The 21418-nt window shown below is 34.9% G+C and overlaps 1 protein-coding gene across 1 annotated transcript; it reads right to left on the bottom strand.

The window, feature by feature from the left end:
- Window positions 1-1125: 1125 nt before the first annotated feature.
- On the bottom strand, window positions 1126-20261 carry LOC126829455 (mitochondrial import receptor subunit TOM40 homolog 1). The gene is made up of 7 exons (XM_050559363.2): window positions 19921-20261; window positions 17635-17795; window positions 10959-11060; window positions 8877-8982; window positions 5291-5422; window positions 4694-4879; window positions 1126-3603 (listed from the first exon to the last, which is right to left on the bottom strand). Exons 1-7 carry the CDS (start codon window positions 20120-20122, stop codon window positions 3464-3466), a joined length of 1029 nt encoding a protein of 342 aa, XP_050415320.1. The 5' UTR covers window positions 20123-20261; the 3' UTR covers window positions 1126-3463.
- Between the last annotated feature and the right edge of the window lie 1157 nt (window positions 20262-21418).

Genomic DNA, 21418 nt, shown 5'->3' with positions numbered 1-21418 from the left:
TATTCGACGGCATTTCCGACACCTTTTGATACCAAAGAGACAGAGAAAATCCTTCCCCAGAAGAAATTAAGAATGCTATAGAAAATTTCGCTTCTACCCTGAAACCACTTTATTTATTTGCCAATTAGTAAACAATAGGCTACCAACACACAGGCTACTTTAAGATCAGGCGCTGTTACAATTATTCAGTTAGTTTGTATTCGTCTGCGTTTTTTTATCTTGTGGCACATTTTATATGTGTATAGGGGACATGTCAAATGCATCTAAATCAACCATATATATATGACTTCAATGAAGCAGACGACAAATTTATGACGTAATTCGCATACAAAAGTTGTTTTTAAGACATTAAAGAGCTTCGTAGTCTCAGTTTATGGTCAACTTTACCAGTCACAAAGTGCTTAGACTTATACTTGACATGTGCTTACGTAAGAATGGTCTTGAGAATTTTCTAGGGACGGTATTTTTATAAGTTTCTTACGTAAAACAAGTGAAGCACGACTTTGTGCTTACTTTAAGAATTTTCTAGGAACCGGGCCCTGTATATAACCTTTGTATTATGGATGCTATAAAGATATATCAATATAGTTATAACAACAAAGTGTTCTCGATTTAATTGATCATGGAGTAAAAATGTACACCAAATTTGAACAAAATCTGTCATAGCATATAACCTCTATCGTGCTTTTCGGAGGAAACACAAGTCAAGATCAGAAGATCCAATTCGCAACAAAATCGAACTCCTCCAAGATCTTTTGATCCTTAGCACATATTTTAACTTTCATCTAAATCAGGCCACACTCCAAAACCATGGTTGCCTAAGCAGGAGTCGTCAATTTATCCGGAAGTTTTTGTCCGATTGTCATGAAATACGAACTCATCTGCAATTGTTGTGTAATTGGCATGTTTGAACAGTATTAAAATAAAATCGAAATTGTGACCTCTAGATGCTCCAAAAGCTAAATCCATGAAGTTACTGTCATATATGTCAAAGTTGAACCCATCCAAAATATTTGTGATCGAACCATAACATCCCATTTAGAATTGTCACCAGTGGAGTGTCGAAACAACATTTTAATATCACCCAAAAATGGGGTTTGACGTCCAATCGACTCAACCAGGTCATTTCAGGACTAACACATGGTACTATTATATTTCAATAATTCAAATACAGTAGGGTCTTTAGCAAATGGACAAAACCGAGAGAAAAAATCATGAAGTTGGGCAGATGATTTCTTACAAGCTTGGGATCCAAATGTGCTACTTGACTTCCAGCCACCTCCACCACCAATCACTCAATAGTACAAACACATTACCATATATAAAGGTAAATAATATTTATTTAATTATATTAGTCTAATGTTCAAAATGTACATTTTGCGCTCATACTGTATAAGATGTATGTTGTACATCTGTCCGTGATATTCTTTTAATAAAAGCCAGCTCTCTAAAACAACAGCTGACATATCTATCATAATACCTGTATCTCGTCTATCAGCTTATATATTATATAACTATTCTATATTCATACATTCTAATCACATTATCAAACAAAACAATTAACTGCCACTCTAAACTGTATATAAGACTATACAGGACTCACAAATATTAATTCACAAAATTGCCAGATTACAGCAGAACTAGCTTTACCTAATGTAAAACCGTAAATAAATCCCAGGAATAACTGCGACTTTTCTCCAGCTGCATTAATTACAATAGGTAACCAAAATCAGTGGCACTGGCAAACTTTATACTTGTCAAAACAATATAATATGAAATGAAATTTAATGTCCTACTTTTCTGCACCTACTGGGATAATGAAGACAGCACAATACAATAATCATTGGTGATTAATTAGATATGCTCATAAATGCCCTTACCTGTTAAATGGTTTCATACTTTAGATTAATTTAATTAACTCATTTTAGAAGAGATTAGGGCAGGACAAATTAATTTCACATTCAGTTATTACCTTACAGTCAATAGACTATTTTATCAGTTACCCAAGGGTTCTTACGACAGCTTGTTCGGGATGCTCAGAAAACAATTCAGTGACAGGTACAAACACAAAGTCTAATATTTCTAGTCAAAACACCAATATTTGTTGACTTGATTTGAGCTGACAAGGTTTCAACATTACTTAAACTGGTTAACTAAAACAAAAGATATGGCACTTTCCACTGTAGAATATTATTGCATCCTGGTTTTCAAATATCCCTAAAATTCAGAAGTAAAAATCAATAAATATATGGGAGGGTCAGTGACGTTCAGCAAAAAATTAACTGAACCCTTCTATGTCTGAATGGCAAGTCGAGCAGGGAACTGCTAATGTTCTTTAATAAAATATATTCTAGATAGAACTTAAACAATTTTAAATAAAACCTGGTCCCAAAACAATGTCACATCACAAAGAAAATTCCATAAATAACAGACACAGATTCAGATGTATTCAAATTCAGAGAAGTTAAATTTGTTAGCCTTCTTTACACATATATTATATTCCTTACCCTGTATTTGGTTATCAACTTATAAATGAAAGTGAAATGAAATGGAGTTTAACGTCCTACTGTTCTGCTCCGAACTGGGCTAATGAAGACGGGTATCAACTTATTACTTATAAGCAAGTATCAAGCAAAGAATTGTTATATCCTGTCTTTTAACTTTTCACCTCTGGAGGAATACCAGTAAAATCAGGTTTTACCAACATTAAAGACAAATTGTCAAAGCAAATTGTTTAATGAACTGAAAACTCATTCTATAAAGTTCTACAAGGTCTGACAAGAATGATTACTTTTGAATCATTCCTAATCAACCAGGGGACAAATGGTTTTCTATCTAGTATGGTATCAAAGTATTAATCAAACTACTGTGTATCACCTAATAATCACCCGGCAGTTATAAACGCCTACCTGTTATTGTTCTTGGAGTGTCTGGGTATTTATTATGTTGAATATGGTAATGTTTAGATACTATTATTGTTTTATCTACAAGATATGTTATTAGATCAGCATAAGTAAAGTGAGCTATGTATAAACACCCTGAATCCAACCATGTAATAACATTTACAATGTATAGACGAAATGCCACTGAAAATAAGAACTTATAAGGACTAAATTTGAAGAAAAATTGACAGTAAAAAAAAATTACTTTTATCTTCCATTCAAATTTATAGTTAAATGCATTCCTAAATATGACCAATTATTTGATTTCTAAGCTAAAAATATTACAATCAATCAATATTTAGCTGGAGTTAGTAATCTTACACAGGATTCGAATTGTATGGATTAATCAATGCATTTTCAACACCCTTTTCGCCTCTCTGTATAAATTTGTATCTACCCAATTTTAAAATGTCCATTCTGCTGCCATTTAACTGACATCTGTATGAGTTGACCAATGTTCACATAATGAGAGCACAACTGTCTTCAGTAATAATCACAAATATCTCTAACAGTTATTACAATCATCCAACAATTAATCCTATACCAAATCGGTATTGTCCTTTAACATGGTTTGCATACCCGCTCAATGCAAAGGTAAATGGAAATGGTTGTAATTTTTTCTCCATAACGGCTCCTAAACACCAATTACTATCTAACTGACCTGTTGAAAAATTAAAAATTCATGTTTTAACTGAAACAATTTGAGCTACGAGGAGGTTTTTTTCTATCAATTTATAAGTTGCTAGCAGGATACCCAGCTTCTCCCTGGGGCCTAAAACATTCTCTAGGTCATGCTGGTTAATTTCATACCACATATGTGGGGGGTTGATTGCGGGGATAAAATGTGATGGGAAAACACACACACATACATAAATAGACATCTTTGATTTTATTGATATAGATTACTATAGAAAGCATCCAGAACACAACTTCATACATATGCCATGAACTTCGACAAAACACTCCATGTATATTTAAAAGATTGTATACCAACTTCAATGTAAAAAGCATCCATTGGGAACTGTGGTTGGATAGACAGCCAGTTATATATGACTACAACTATACAAACAGTGGTGATATAGTATGAACTAATATAGTGTTACATGTATATCAAGGGTCACACCAGTTTTACTGATTTCAAGATATTTTCTAATGATCATTACTGATATATTGTCTTGCCAGGAACCTAATAAGTTATTACTAAACATATAAACCATATCTGACTTATTGAAGTGTTTAGATTAGTAATATATTGGTAAATATTACCAGTTATTCAAAGATGCAGATTTGGGTTAATGGGGAATAGATCAATAATATCCTTGAGTGACAGGTGTCGTTATTTTGATTTTTTTCCCACTTGATCATTCATTGATCATAGTTGTGGTTATATTAGATTCATATTATCCAGAGGATGCAATCATTTGTCAAGAATGACAGGGTTAGGGGAAAAGTCTACCACTGTATTGAACAGGAAATGTTGCCGTACATGAACACAGTATTATATGGGAAACATATCTGTGTATAGCATGCCAAGCAGGCTAATGTTGATTAACATCACTACAGAATTTAACACAGTTTACAATTTAACTTCATGCATTTCTGTGTGGTTAACAACTGAAAACACTGGTAGTATTTATTTCACAGATTTTACTGTTATCAGCAGATATTGGTCAATGGGGCATATATTGGCTGATTGTGTAAAATCATTAGTGAAAAATACTGTAATTTTAACAAACAAACAAGAGACTTACCTTTAAAAGTAACATTAGCATTAGGAATTTCTAATTGATAGCCTATTGTTGCTGTACTTTCTCCTAATCGTAAACTGGTTTCTAATTCAGCTCCTATTTGTAACTGTTCATTTATTTTGTGTGAATAACAGGTGTGAAGGTTTCCTGCAAAAGGGCTAATATTAGCACTGGCTTGCCAGCTTTCACCTGGAAATTAAAAAGACAATCCTAGAATTAATTTCTACATAAATACACTAGCCTACAGTGTATACTTCTGTATTTAAGGAAATGGTATGTATACCAATATAATGTCAGCAAACATTTCAATTTTTTAATTAAGGACAAAATGAGTTTAATTTGTTTGGTCATGCATAGTGAAAACTATTTATTGTAATACTAGATAATGAATAAAATCCAAAGAATATGCAATTATTGAACTTCACTTTTTTGAGAAAAAAAAATAATCTGTTTTCCTCTCTTTTTGTAATTCAGGATTTCTTTTTCTAGAAAATGTCAACAGAACCCTTGCTGGATAGAATGGAACCCTAGTCACAGGTTAATTTAGTTCTGTTTCTAAATTATTTTTAGCTGTAATACCTGTTAATTGGGCTTACTTACCAGAAAGACGACCAGCTAGAGACATAATAGTTATCTCTCCTCCAGGTACTTGTTGCCCATATTGATATAATAATTCAGCACCTAAATCTAAATTTGATGTAACTTTTTGTAAGTACTGACTTACTACAATACCTGTAAAAAAAAATAAAAAATAAATCAAATATCACCCTTTAATCATACATTATGCAAGAGCTAAATCTGCCTATTGCAGGTCTTTCTTTAGGCCTGAAATGTATTAATCAGACATTTATTAACATGAAAAGACCATAATCAACTCTCGATGCTGTTTAACGTCCGTTGATGATGAAATGCAAAAATGGGTAATTGAGACTTGGTTAATTGTCATGACAGCAGTAACAATGACAATCGAGGCTACAGAGATTTTAAATTAAGGTTTTCTCGGCTTAGAGCGAAGCAATATGAATTAAATTTTCAGCATAATCCATTTGCATTATCTATTTTTTAACCTATTACTGAGAACTGCCAGCTCTATCTAATCTTCCATAATGTATCTTTAACTAAATGAAAAGCTTAGTCCCATGCCTAAAACTGGCACTCTCTCTTTACATTGGTTAAAATACAAAATTGCTCACTTCATGCAATATTCTATAAGGCCACACACAAAAAAAAAGAATTCTGGCTCTTAGATACCTATCATCCACAAAGCTCAGCTTAGGCATGGGCCTAAGTGACCCAGGCCCCCGCGGCTTTGGAGGGCCCGCGGTTCATGGCAAAAAGAGAAAAAATTCAAATACCAAATGAAAGTTTCACGGTAATCGATTTAGCGGCGCGAGGGCTATCCCTCAATCTTCTCTGTGAAGTTCCTCTGGGTGATCGGTCTAGGCTTCTAGACTTGTATGCCATTGGGAACTGAATAGATTTCGTATGTGATCAGATATTATGTAATTATTCTTGTATTACAGACTGTTTAATTGTGTGTTACTCATGCATGCCATTCAAAAGGGGCCCCACAATTGTAGTCCGGACCAGGGCCCCGCTCCGGTTAAGCTGGACTTTGATCATCTAAATTTGGCCGCGTCAAAGTTATCCATTTATGCATTTTCGTATTTCACACAATCAAGGGAAGTAACTCTATTAAGCATTTTTTTTCGAAAAGAGGAACTGAACACTAGACTTGGCTATCGAGTAAATAACACAACAGACAATCACAAACGGCACTGGATACTGGATCAAGATCTCTTAATATGTTTGCCGAGAACTATAACTGAAAACTAAGAGAGATATGACCAAAAGTATTCTCCATGGGGAGATTGAGGGAACAGACTTTGAATTAAATCGCCACCATAATGAGTACGGTATTACCACATAATGGTCACCTAAACAAAAATCAGCAGATTTGAGAACATTTTCCCAGGAGTTAACCTAGATGAAGTCACAGAATCATTCATCTGTTACTTGAAAATCTTACTTATTTTTGGTTTTCTTATTAAGAGTAAAATAACTATTAAAATTATAATTTTGTGTTTCTTCAATATGAAAAACTAGCTAGAATTTTAACAAACTAAAAACAAAAATAGAAAAATCCACCCTCCAGCAATAATATTTTTACAAGGAATTGTGTGAGAACCAGAATATTTATTTGTGTGGCCTAATAATTTGTATTTGTGAGATGATAATCTTTTTTTTGTTAAAATATTACAATCCTAGGATTAAAACAACATCTATCCAAAGATATTGGCAAGATTATGGGTGGCCAGGGATGTGCTTACTATTACAATTTCCGTGCGGTACCGCCCGGCACCAATATTGTCCGGCCGGCAAAAATATCTTGACGCAGATTTCCGCCCACCTCCATTTTCTTGTAAAGAAAGGTAATCTAAATTGGTAAAAGCGTTTTTATTTGTTGCTTTTAACCTCATAAATTGAATAAATTATTTTGACTCGCGTCAAACTGACCTCGTATCATAGACATCTAAATATAACGTTCGTTTTCGACGAAATATATTACTTTCGATTTCTTATTTGACGCGCAGAGTTATCTGATATTTAGACTCTTTTTAACTGGTCACATCAGTGCGATGTAACTAGCATGACTGGTTAAACTAGCCTACAGCACCGTTATTGTTTAAAAATAGCACTAGCAAATGACTATTTTTAATATTTAAACTATTTTTATAGATTCGTGCAATTCTATAATTCGTATCCACGTAAATTCCACCAAGTATAAGTATCATGGTACAAAACTTGCGTTTTAAATGAATACTTCGCCGTTGAAGTGTTGAATTCCAATTATAAAATATCCGTAATACTGTAATTTGATTATCAAAAGACGATTTCACACATGTGCATGACATTATATTACATGAACTTCGTGCAGTGGACATGTAACGCCCCCTGGAATTCCTTTCTAACATCCCGTCTAAAAATTATATTATATTAATTTATATGATATATTTTCCCGACCTAATTATTTGATTTGATCATATTTTCCAGTAAATTATTCATAGTCGTTATTTCTGGAAATTGTTTTGAACTTTTTAAATGATTAAATAAACCAGTCAACGAGCTGTGTGCATCTCCATTCCATTCACCAACATGTGACGTTACGGTAGAATTAGGTCAGATGACTTGGGGGAATACGTGTTTTATTTATTTAGATATCAATACTTCATAATGCTATAAACTAGTGACAAACAGGTGAAAACATGGGTAGATGGTCAGTGTGAAATTCATAATTGTTACAAAATTGGCTGCTAGTGCTACCTGACTTCCAACCATTTGAGTAGGCGTACGACGACAATGGACCGTATACGTTCCATGGTACGACTGAACGAATGCCGACTTGTGTTTTCAATAGAAAAATACAGTCACGAGAACTGAGGAAAGAAACAAAACAATAATTAATAAATTCCTATTTTCGATTATGCCGTGGATTACGCAGGTATACAACGGTTGTTTCAGTGTCAACATTGGCAAATTGCCGTCGTCATATTCTTAAATAAATTACCACGGCTAAAGATGCCGCCCATAGTTCTTATCTATTTTCTACGGTAATTTCACTAAATAGTACGGCGCGGTGCCGTCGTAAATTTTGACCACTGGACTCGTGAAAATGCGCATTTTCGATCAAAAAAACCCGATAATTTTCTGCCAAAGATTACCGCCCGGCATGAATGTTTTTCTGGGCACATCCCTGGGTGACGATGGTTTGTTTTGACCATATCCCTTTTATACTGTCTGCAAAGGACGTTGAATGTAGACAGATTTATTTACATCTTGTCTTTTACATACTAAACGGAATCGGAAGCAGTTTTGGATTGATAATCCATTTTGAGATTCAAGTAATTCAACTTTCACAATGATATATTTCGCAAGGGAATAAAAATCCCCTTATTGACGATCAGAAGCTTTAAGGAAGTGGGTATAAAGAGAATTTTCGCAGAAAACAACAGTATTAATTTAGAAATAGACAATACAGATTAAACTATATCAAAAATTTTGGTCATAAATACTTTTGGAGTACCGGTAAGTATTATAATCCTCAGCAGTTTTCTCAACCAACTCAGCTACCTTACTGTAAATGGTGCCAAATCATGGTATTAAAGCAAAACGCTAATATATTTACCTGACTCATTAAGAGGATCTATATTTCCTAGAGTTAAAGATGCTGTATAGTCCTTGCCTTTATAATCGTTTGATGCTTGCATAGCTACACATTTATTGTTCTGAATCTAAAAATACATAAATTAATCAAATTAACTATTGTTAAATATATATCCCAATTAACAACCACTAAATTTGCTCAACATTAAATTAAACATACATTATGCAAGAGCTAAGTCTGTCTATTGCAGGTCTTTCTTTAGGCCTGAAATGTTATCTAAATTATTAATTAGACATTAATTAACCTATCCAGACCATAATCAACTCTAGATGGCATCGCTAGCCAGTGATCTTTAGTGGATTATGAGCCGATTTACTGCATAACTTTCCTTCACGATTTAACGATTAAATGGATAATCGAGACTATGCTGTTTATCGTACTGAATTTAGTAATGATGATCAATGCTAGCCGGAAATTTCAACCGCTTAGTTCTCGGTTCATAGTGGATCAATTTGAATGAAATTTTCAGCAAATTGCCTTTACATTATCTAGTTTTTAACTATCATAGTGAGAACTGCCAACTCGTTATCGAATCTCCCATTATGTATCTTTAACACATAATCCAACAAGTTAGATGTTATTCTTTGATATTCTCATATAACACCTAACATTCTAACTCTCAAAAGCTTAACACGAAAGTTGACAACTAGTTTACTTCTTTCAGACGACAGTAAAATTCACAATTTTCAGTGATCTGCACTGCCGATACATTCAACTTATATATCCATTCAATTTAGTTCACACAAAATCTTTTTTAAAAGATTTTCAAAAATTTAACACTTAACAATCCATTGCAAAGCATGTAACTGGATATGACCTCATTGAACTTATCTATTTTTCATTATTTTCAATATCAAGTCATTGATTTTGTTCTTGTAGTTATCTACGTTGTCCCAAAACATTTATATTTGGTTCTATGGGCCAGACAGGCAGTGTCAAAAACACCGCAACATTATATAAAATTATATTTAGTTTCGAAAAAAAATTTTAAGATATATTTTACCCTAACTATCTCAATATGATTGTGGACTTAACATTTATTAGATCTCGGTGAATGGGATTTTGGATGAACATGTTTTACTGGACAGCCGTAGCCGGTCAGTGTTATTGTTGTTCAATAATGGCACACAGAGGTATGACAGATCCCACTTCAAGTAAAGTGAGCTTGAAGAATCTAGTGGGACAAAGTGCTCAATAACTTGTATCATTAAAACTATATTTTATAAATATAAAATATTTATTTAGATGCACCGAACTCTAGATACTCGAAAACTTTTTTTTATGTTTTTACCCATTTTATGCTCCCTTCATATGTAAATAATCTTAATTAAACATAATTAATGTATTCACGTTAAAATTGTAATAAACAACAATATATGCGTGAAAATTGAAAGGAACCAAGATCTTTGGGTTATAAACATACATTTCAAGTTTCATCAAAATCAGATGAAAACTGATCTCTACCGGATCCACAACTTTGATATACAATACTATTTACACTATTTCTGTACAAGAAGCAATCATTTTGTCTGACAGTTTTGGTCCAATTTTCACAAAATTCATACACAACCGACATTATGGTGTAATGGTGATATATTCGAAGATTTTTTAAATTGGATAAAAATTGCGACCTCTAGGCATTATGAATTTTCATTCGGACCCCATACATAGTATGTACATGTATATCAATATCTAATTTAAGTTTTTTGTCCATAATATGCATTTTAGACCTTCAAAATGTTTCAAAAAGCTCAGTCAAAAACATGCAATATAGAAGGGTCATAGTTTAACTTTTTGTTTTCAATTTATCCTGAATAAATGAAAATGGAGTTATGTCCCTTGACAACTAAATCCTGAGAGAACCTTTGTTATGCATTCTAGCAAGCTGCAGTGTCATGGATTATGACTAAATGTAGTCTAGACTACCATAGTCAGATGACATGCTGTGATTCATGAAGACGCAAGTCAAATGTTAGGGTTCCTCGTATTCATAATATCCTCCTGGTTATTTTACATTACATTGAAAACTGCTGATATTCTTACCTGAACAACTGCCTTTGATCTTAATCTTTCAGTAAAAGCATGAATAATACTTGCATTTAAATTACCACTAGCATCAACATCACCTATTATAATTGGATAAGCCTGCAAAAAAAAAGGCATTTTATTAAATATACTGTTACATTAAAGAGATACTACCAATTTTGATAAGTGTCCACAGGGGTGAGGTATGTTGGAAAAGTGTCTGCAAAATGTTTTACTTTTTGGGGCTTGACATATATATGTAGGTAGAAGGAGACATGAAATCACACTGAATGCTGATCAAATTTAGTCATTATTCGCATGCCATTCAAATCAACGGAAATGATCATGTCTTGGGAGTTTTTTTGTTGCATTTTCAGGATTCAAGGAACTGTGAAACTTGTCCTTTATTATTTTTGTTTCCTATTTTAAAGATGCATTAGGTAAGAGTTAAATCTGTCTATTGCCGGTCTTTATTTTGGCTTCAAATCAAATTGCTTAACTCAGCTTAGTCTAAGCGGAAAATGTTCATTAAACTCTGTCAAGACATTTGCCTAAGGCTAATGGACAAACTCTCTAATCGGCATTTAGTAAACATACATTATGCAAGAGCTAAATCTGTCTATTGCCGGTCTTTCTTTAGGCCTGAAATGTTATCTAAATTATTAATTAGACATTAATTAACCTATCCAGATCATAATCAACTCTAGATGGCATCGCTAGCCTGCGATCTTTAGTGGATTATGAGCCGATTTACTGCATAACTTTCCTTCATGATTTAACGATTAAATGGATAATCGAGACTATGCTGTTTATCTTACTGACTTTAGTAATGATCGAGGCTAGGCGGAAATTTCAATCGCTTTGTTCTCGGTTCATAGTGGATCAATTTGAATAAAATTTTCAGCAAATTGCCTTCACATTATCTAGTTTTTAACTATTATAGTGAGAACTGCCAACTCGTTATCGAATCTCCCATAATGTATCTTTTAGTCATTGAACACATTATAAATAAAACACAAAAATTCTATGGAAAACCATTACTGTATTGTTATTCAGAGATATGTTTCTACAATGATTCAGGCCTTCACGTAAAAGGAACGCAATCGCTCTCACTCTCCTGGATGCGCCTGGATGTCAGTCGAGGTGTGCTTATTATAGTTCCCCTCAAAGAAAATAATCAGGAAAAGTATACCAGTAACGAAAATTACTGTCAATATCGACAATCAACTTGCTTGTCGGCTACAATAGCAGCAGTGATGGGATTTCAAAATTTTTGTTGTTGAACATTTTCTTCCCGAAAATAAAGGGACATAACTCTTATCGTTATTTAAGCCGGCATTTTCAAACCACAATTAAATATTCAAATTCATACGTAATAAAAAAAAAATAGGTGCACCTCGTTATTTTTCATATTTAATTATTTATGTCAATAATATTCCTACAAGATTACATGACATCGTAATACCACAGAATTAAAGCGTGCCGACTACTGCCCATCCGTACCGGTTTCATATTCCCCCCAAATTACCGTATTTTTCGGGTCATAAGTCGATACATTTTTCAGCAAAGTCCGGCATTCGTCTTATACTCCGTTTCGATTTATTTACAGAAGGTAAAAAGATAGGTTGCCAGGCAACGAAACATACGCCCACAGCAACTAAATCGTCCGGGCAGTCAACAAGGGTTGTCGCATATTTTTACTTTTTTCGGTAATGAAACATTTATAATACACTAAAATCTGATTAAGAGCAACAACTCACGAAGTAATTATCAGAAAACTATTAGAATTTGTTTGGTTTAGAGCATCACAAGATTTTGCAAAGTGATCAAGGGCCATAACTTTGGCAGTAATTATCGGAAATCATTGAAAATCAATAGGAATCTTCGTCCCATGACCTCAAACACTGTGTATAAATTTAAACTCAGATATTAACTTTAGCCTCTAGAGCATCCACAAGATTTTTTGAAGTGATCAAGGGCCATAACTCTGGCAGTAATTATCGGAAATCGCTGAAAATCAATAGGCTTCTTCGTCTCATGACCTTATACACTGTGTATAAATTGAAAGTCAATCGGATATTAACTTTGGCCTCTAGAGCGTCCACAAGATTTTTCAAAGTGATCAAGAGCCATAACTCTGGCAGCAAATATTGGAAATCGCTGAAAATCAATAGGCTTCTTCGTCTCATGACCTTAAACACTGTGCATAAATTTAAAGTCAATAGAATATCAACTTTCGCTTCTAGAGCATCCACAAGATTTTTTGAAGTGATCAAGGGCCATAAGTCTGGCAGTAATTATCAGAAATCGCTGAAAACCAATAGGCTTCATCATCTTATGACCTTAAACACTGTGTATAAATTTAATGTCAATCGGATGTTAACTTTAGCCTCTAGAGCATCCACAAGATTTTTTGAAGTGATCAAGGGCCATAACTCTGGCAGTAATTATCGGAAATCGTTGAAAATCAATAGGTTTCTTCGTCTCATGACCTTAAACATTGTGTATAAATTTAAAGTCAATCAGATACTAACTTTGGCCTTGAGAGCATCCACAAGATTTTTTGAAGTGATCAAGGGCCATAACTCTGGCAGTAATTATCGGAAATCGCTGAAAATCAATAGGCTTCTTTGTCTCAAGACCTTAAACACTGTGTATAAATTTAAAGTCAATCAGATATTAACTTTAGCCTCTAGAGCGTCCACAAGCAATTGTGGACGCCAGACCGACGGACGGGGGCGACGACAATATACGACCACATTTCAACTGCTAAACAATCCCATTCGACTCTAAGCACGCGCTATCGTCTAAAACAATTACCGTAATTACTCATGTTATTCCAATCGAAATATTCGTCAACATTTCTTAGCGTGTTTATTTATTTAAAAACATAAACCCCATTCAAAATATGATCATAAATCCGACAATATGCCATCAAAATAGAATCTTTTCTCCCGACATCAGATGTATTAGATTCGGCACGTTTACACCTCTTAATTCCACGTGTCTCGCGAGATTTCTACTTTTATTTTGCGTGTGTGTGAAATAGCTTTATTTAACTTCGGCTTCCACTGAAGAAATATCACAGACAAATTATCGGACACAATGTATATTGATTTGGGGTGTTAGGATATTAGGATATGTGACATATATGACTAATGTCTACGGCCGACATCAAGGAGATTAAAACGTGAGACAATGGAGAAATCACGGGTTAATCACGTAGATTAAGTTTATTGGATTGATATATAGTCCGACAAAGGAGAAGCAATGACTTCTGTTCAAGATTGAATTGATGAATTGTCCAACAAAGAATTAAGTCAGCCAATCAAGGCAGATTAAGTAGTTAATCAAGGTAGGTGTATAGATGGTATAAAACGATAATTACGTTGATCACTTAATTACCTAATCAATCCAGCCTATTATCAACAATAATCGGGTTGAGTGGTAGTTATACACTCAGTACACTATATTAATTTTGGAATTTTGAATATTATTTACCATGTCTTATGTCCGATTGGGCATATTCCTGGTCGGACAATTTAGGACATTTGGAAAATAGCGTTGGATATGTCCGGAATATACGGGCAAAATCCCATCACTGAATAGCAGTCATACCTTAGTGTGAATAGGCCATCTGGTTCATAATACGAGTAATTAGAACATTTTAAAAACACAAAACCAGCTTGCTGATTCATAACAGGTCCAAGTTTCATTTGTGAAAACAAGCCATGTGGTGAATGAAGACATCTCGGCATGGACTGTGTATCCCATCCATACAAATTCCAAGTAGATTTTAAAATAATAATTGGACTGAACATTTTATGGTTTCGCCGACCAGTATTTAGTTAAATTTAAATATTAACTAACTGAATATCCCGAGAAACAGCCATAAATAATATATTTTTCAGTCAGAAAATCCAATGCTTTCCAATTCACGATAGCATGTGACATGCATCGGTAGGAATTAGGTCAATAAACCAGCATTGCTAGATTTAGTTTTAAATGGCTTTTATACCCTCACCAGACTTGGGTGGCGTCCTTACTGCGACGGAAAATGGACGCAGAGTGTGTCAAGATTGTCATAAGCGCAGTAAAAGCGTAGTGGAAATGCCAGATGTGGTCTCCATGGTCGTGGAATGATCGCTTAGTCACCGCGTTTGTTTTAAGTATGTTCAAAACAAACGCCAAGGCTCAGCAATCATTTGCGACCATCGAGACCACAGCGCAATATCTGGCGATCCCACCACGCTTTTACCAGGCTTATGGCGATCTTGACGCGCTCTGAGGCCATTTTCCGGTCTGACGGGGTAAAGAATGCGATTTTGTTCAAGTTTGTAAATTTTTGGGGACATTTTCTCGCACTGTGTTTACGTTTGCCGGCGACCTTGTGCATTTCCTAGTCGCTGTTCGGTCGCAGCAGCGCAGAAAGGACGCCACCCGGTCTGACGGGGGCATGAGACAGTAATTTTTAAAAAATAATGTCTTTATTATTTATGGCTATGGCCAAGTCGTACTGAAATCTATTTTATATAAAGCAATTTCAATTATGGTTGTCACATGATCATTATTACTTACAGCTATGGCCAAGTCATACGGAAATCTATTTTATATAAAGCAATTTCCATTATCGTTGTCACATGATCATTGTGCCGCTTGTCTATATCATCCACGAATGAATAAAAACTTTGCAAGTTACGTGATAAGACAAAAACAATAATTTGTGTGTTAAATATTAAGAAATGCCATGGTTTTGTTTCAGCTTATTTTGGCTACTGCATTTTCTGTTACTGGCCGATATACGTTTATCCATCAAATAAACAAAGACAGTAATTTATTAAGGAATATTAGCCTATTCAGAATTTGACATTCTCCATAACAAATAACCAAGAATCATTTTTGCTAGTCTGGTTATATTAAAGTTAATGGGAGCATCTAATCAACCTATTTCCTATCGGGACCTCATTAGAGGCAATTTGGCCGGTTGGTTTCAAAATGGATTAAGATCCCTGCTTTTATCACAAATGCTAAAAAAGCTCTCAAGAGATTCAGGAGAGCGCTTTACCCTTTTCCCAATTTCAGGAGAGCTTTTTTGACTCTCCAGGAATTTATTCACGTGATAATTCTCTTGTCATTTTCAAGCACAATATTGACAGTCAGAAAGAACGAAATATATACTACGTACAATCAAAACATTAGCTTTGAACATTCTACAAAAGCAGATTTGTTCTGTTGTAAAGTCCTGGAAAATCAAATTGCTAATTTCTGCTTAGCCGAAGCACAAAACGGGTCAAAATTCACGACGGCACCCGCGGCAATTGCCGTAGTACTTAGCGACGGCAATTTGCCAAGATTGATAATGAAATCGCCGTTGTATACCTACATAATCCATGGCATAATCGAAAGTAGGAATTTATATTTTTGTTTCTTTCCTAAGTTCTCGTGATCTATCGAGTTAGATCTCGAACCACACAGCTAAAAATAGATCGGTGTAGAATTTTTATTGGCTATTTTATAACAATGAATTTCACACCATCTACGTGAGTTTTCATCTGTTTGGGACTAGTCTATATACATTATGAAGTATTTATATCTAAATAAATAAAACGCGTATCCCCCAAGTCACCTGATCTAATTCTACCGTTACATCACATGCTTGTGGCTAGCTGGAATGGACATGCACACGGCTCGTTGTCTGGTGTATTTAATCATTCAAGAATTTCAAAACAATTTCCAGAAATAAAGACTAAGAATAATTTACTGGAAAATATGACCAAATCAAGTAATTAGGTCGGGAAAATATTTCATATACGATATAATTTTTAGTATAAATATGGAGGGTATGTGAGAAAGGAATTCCAGGTACATGCACAGGTGTGAAGTCGTATTTTGAAAATCAATTTACGGTATTACGGATATCATAGAATCGGAATTCAACACCTCAACGGCGAAGTACTCATTTAAATCGCAATTCTGGTACAAAGATACTTATATTTGGTGGAATCCACGTGGATACGGATTACAGAATTGCACGAATGTTCGTGTCGCTAAGCCAAAGAAATAAAACGGATTCATATGAACTGCGGTGTACGTAAAGCCCTAAACAATTTAAGGGTGTTTGTGGCGACATATTTCTGGACTAATTCTCTAATAAAGATATGATTGAATAGACATTATAAATGAAAACATTAAAACGATATATAGTTTATTATTTATATCAAAGTTTCCCAGTTTAAAAAAAAAATGCCTTAGTGTACACCAAGTTTTTAGTAGTACACCACTTTCTTCGAAACCTGGGCACAAATAAAATCAGGTGGTCACACCTGAATAGCATTTGGCTGCATCAAGCCATTTAGTCTAAACTAGTTACATGCACGCCAATGTGTATACAGGACCTTGGTTTTCTGTCCCATCCGAACGACCAGACAGCTGTCCTTGTCAATGTCAGGCCCTCCCGTCCTGCCAATATCCAACATCATCAAGATGGCAGTTTGACATAAATGTAACAGAAATAATGGGAACTTATGTCAATATGGATGATTTTAAACTTGTTGGACCAATGAGATTACTGATTATTTTGTACTGTCTGAAAATATGTCTTTCAATCTGAAATACTGCAATTTACCCAGTGGTCATTCACCTGACTGAATAGCAAACCAACCCACCTCTAAACAATTGTATATTAAATTCTCACCTCTGAAGGACTAAACTGTTTTTGTCCTATGTACGTACAGCCAAATCTGTATCCTGAGGTCTGGAAAGTACTGAGTGAAACTGTATGACTGATCTGAAAATGACTACTTAATCCTTTCGATATAATTAGCTTACCACCTTCAAATATCTGTGGAAATATATCTGAAAAATATAAATTGGCACTGTTGGTAGAGAAACTTTTAAGCTGATTCAAAGAATACAAAATCATCTGCAATCATAATGCATCTGTGTAGCCTACAATAACTCATATGGCATGGGAAATGAAATGAAATGAAATGGAGTTTAACGTCCTACTGTTCTGCTCCTAACCTGGGCTAATGAAGACGGGCATACGCCATACAGTGTGCTATGAGGGAAATTTTGTCCGGACAGCGGCACTACGGCCTACTCTTATATCAAATTCCAACTGCCAAGGGATCTTTTACGTGCACGCCAATGTGTACACGGGACCTCGGTTTTCCGTCCCATCCAAACGACTAGACAGCTTTCCTTGTCAGCCCCTCCGTCCTGCATCACTGACAAGGGAGAACCACGCCGGAAAATCTGGATGAACAATCTCGGCCAATGCAGGGATCGAACACCCGACCTCCAGGCTAGCGAGCTAGCGTCTTACCCACTTAGCCACGTGATCCCCTTTTACAGTAATAGAATTCAAAGCATTGATTGACTGAGGCATGGGTTTCAAAATGGAGTTGTAGTTGTGATTAATATATAGTTCATAACTAAGAGTACAATCGTAGGGATACAAGACGCGTGATTATAAAATTCTGAACAGTTTTTGCACAAGGGAAATAATATGCGAAGAGAAATAGAAAGAAATTGAAATATCTGTAGATAATTAAACCGATGGGTGGTATGATTTGTTAATATTAATAATTTTGGTATTTATAAAAATAAAATGGACACTAAATAACATTATATACGTATTCAGTGATTCAATGGCCTTGGCTATTTATTTTGCCGAGAAAAATGTAAAATACATTGGCATTACAGATTTATCTCGGCCACAGCAGATTGCCGAGGTTAATTGACAGGACTGCTCAAGATCAGGAAATATTAAAGATTAGATATTCAAAGGTGACATTCAAGGCCCGTAAAACGAATGTCATTCTTTCTGTTCTGTACCAGTGTTCAAAAGAAATAATCCCACCAAACTCTCTAATCAAATAATTAATACAAGGCTGAAACAAAATAAAGACTACGAATGTATTTATATTTGTAACTGCCTGAACTCATTATGGCCTACTGGGTCGAGAGCAATAGCTTACTCATACACAAAATTTCAATTGTCGTAAACGTGCCAGACACCGTTACAACAGGCAAGCCTTGCTGCCACCCACTTGTAAGAAATGATCTATCCGGATAAAAGATGTAATTAGCTGACGAGTTCAATTTTACAAGATAGAGCTTTTTATTCGTCAGAATATTTAGTTATACAATTGGGTTTTTTTAACAGGAAGTGATTTCAGACATATAGGCAAGTTTTTAATAGCCATATTTAAGTAGTTTGTTCATAATCAAAGAAATCCGTTTAAAACTTACGACTGTTCAGACAATAGGCTACATAAACCTGAACAAAATCTGATGTATGTTTTTAGCTACCGTACAACTGGAGCTCTTAAACATTTAAGAGTGCAACCTGATTTATCAACATCTCAAAATAGGCCTATGGAAATTTGATATCAGGACTTAATTTATCAATTACACAAATGAGGACCCGACATACATGTATGCAGCCCAGCAGTGGCCATTTTTTGCGGAATCGTAATGAAGTACTGGTAGGCTTTCCATCACTCATGCTCATTAGGAAAATGTTCAATTTAGAGAATTTTACTCACGTAAAGAAGTGAATTAAAATAGTGCATGCATTCGTACTTTAGTGCCGTAGACACAAATCTTCTGGCTATTTTTAGGGTTAGCTTCCAATTGTTTAATAGTTCTAAGCCTTTGGCATCAAAAATAACAATCAGAAGCTATAAGTATAACCCTAACCCTAAAAAAAGCCCAAAGATTTTTTTCTACAGCACTGGCGTAAAAAAAGCCCAAAGTGTTTGTCTCATATTTTCTCGATGTGCAGGCGCGGCGTGAAGTGCCGTAAAAATAGCCTACAGGATATTCATTATGATTATAGTTCCCCAAAACTAGCCACTTTGTATTTCATAACTGACACCAGAAGGTCAAATTTAGATGACAGTCTACTTGTAGGCTGTCAATTGAATTTGTGATGCAATTTTATGAATGATATCAATGTCTGTATAATAGACACCTTTGCATTTTTTGTGCAGATCTTCAAAGGATCCTGGATTTTGGCCTTCATCATTAGGCAATGCTGCTAAAATAGGATCTTTTTTGTCCGTTGATTCTTGTTGCGTTGGGAAAGGTGAATGACTTGGCGGAGGAGATACCAGCGGTGGGGCGGGAATTCCAACGCCCTGGGGTGGTGGTGAAGCGGCAAATACGTTTCCCATCTTTACAGCATACTATTTAAAAGAACGGATTTTGATTTCACTAGTTACTACTGCGCTGTCGGTACGTTTTAAGTCTTAATTTTCTGGCGTTTGCATTCGAGAAGCCATGTGCGACTTCGCCACCTTGATAATTGGTTACGCTGGGTCACGTGAAATACAGTTAGCTTCCGGTTTTTCTATTTCCGGAGTACACACTACTATGGAAGCCGATTGATGCCGAAATATATATAATTCCATCGTCTGCTTTATGAAGGATTTTATGTCGTTACATCATTTAAATAATAAATGACAATGGATTTCTCGTACCAAAATATACGTCTGCATGCTTAGTTTATTGATATGCTTGATATCAGCGTTAATTCGAGAAACTCACGACGTCGACTACACAAGATAAAAAATCTTTGAGTGGCATTTATTAGCGATCGGGAAACACATTATTAACAGAACACAGTTTTTATTGGGTACAATCACTTGTTTTATTCTATAAGTATGACGTTTCGACAAGTATTCTCTTATCGTTATCAAGCACAATGACATCTTGAGGTCAATATATGAAATTCATAGTGAAACCATTTACATAGATTAAATAACAGTAACAAAAAGTTACTAAATGGCATTGTGCTTGATAACGATAAGATGATACTTGTCGAAACGTCGTGCTTTTAGAATAAAACTAGTGATTGTATCCCATAAAAACTGTGTTCTGTTCATGGGATAAAACAGAGGACAAGGATCTAAATCGGAAGTGATGAAACATTTTACGATCTAAGAGCACGCCTTAAAGTAGCTAAGTCTCTAACTCAATATCATCCAAAATCTTCAACATTGAAAGCACGATTTATTTGTCAAATTAAATCAACATTGATGTTGTGATCTTACCGAAAAAAGATGGGCTTTTGATATCCAATATTTAAGACAAAATAAACATTTTACCATTGGTACACGAATCGTGTACCATAATGCGCTTCAGCCCCAGTTGTATCAAGAGGCTCTACGGTCGCGGCTAGACACATTGCACCAAATCAAACGGCGTATGTAGACTGGAATAACCAGACGCTAGAAATTTGCACTCGCTGGCTTATTTCGCCGAACATAACTGATTTGAAATTGGAGTAAAAACGGAAACCATTGAATGTAAATCAGTTTATATACATTCATATTACAGTATTATATGCGTTGCGACCCACTTTTGTCAATTTCTAGGTCCCAAATGTTAGCGATTTAGCTCCTTTAAACAAAATTCCATCACCCAACCCCTTGTTTTGACAACAGAGACCGCTTTACAGGGGTGGGGAT

Source organism: Patella vulgata, chromosome 8, assembly GCF_932274485.2.
Source record: "Patella vulgata chromosome 8, xgPatVulg1.2, whole genome shotgun sequence".
NCBI lineage: Eukaryota > Metazoa > Mollusca > Gastropoda > Patellidae > Patella > Patella vulgata.
The sequence above is the reverse complement of the archived record's forward strand: the minus strand, read 5'-3'. Positions and strand labels throughout refer to the sequence as shown.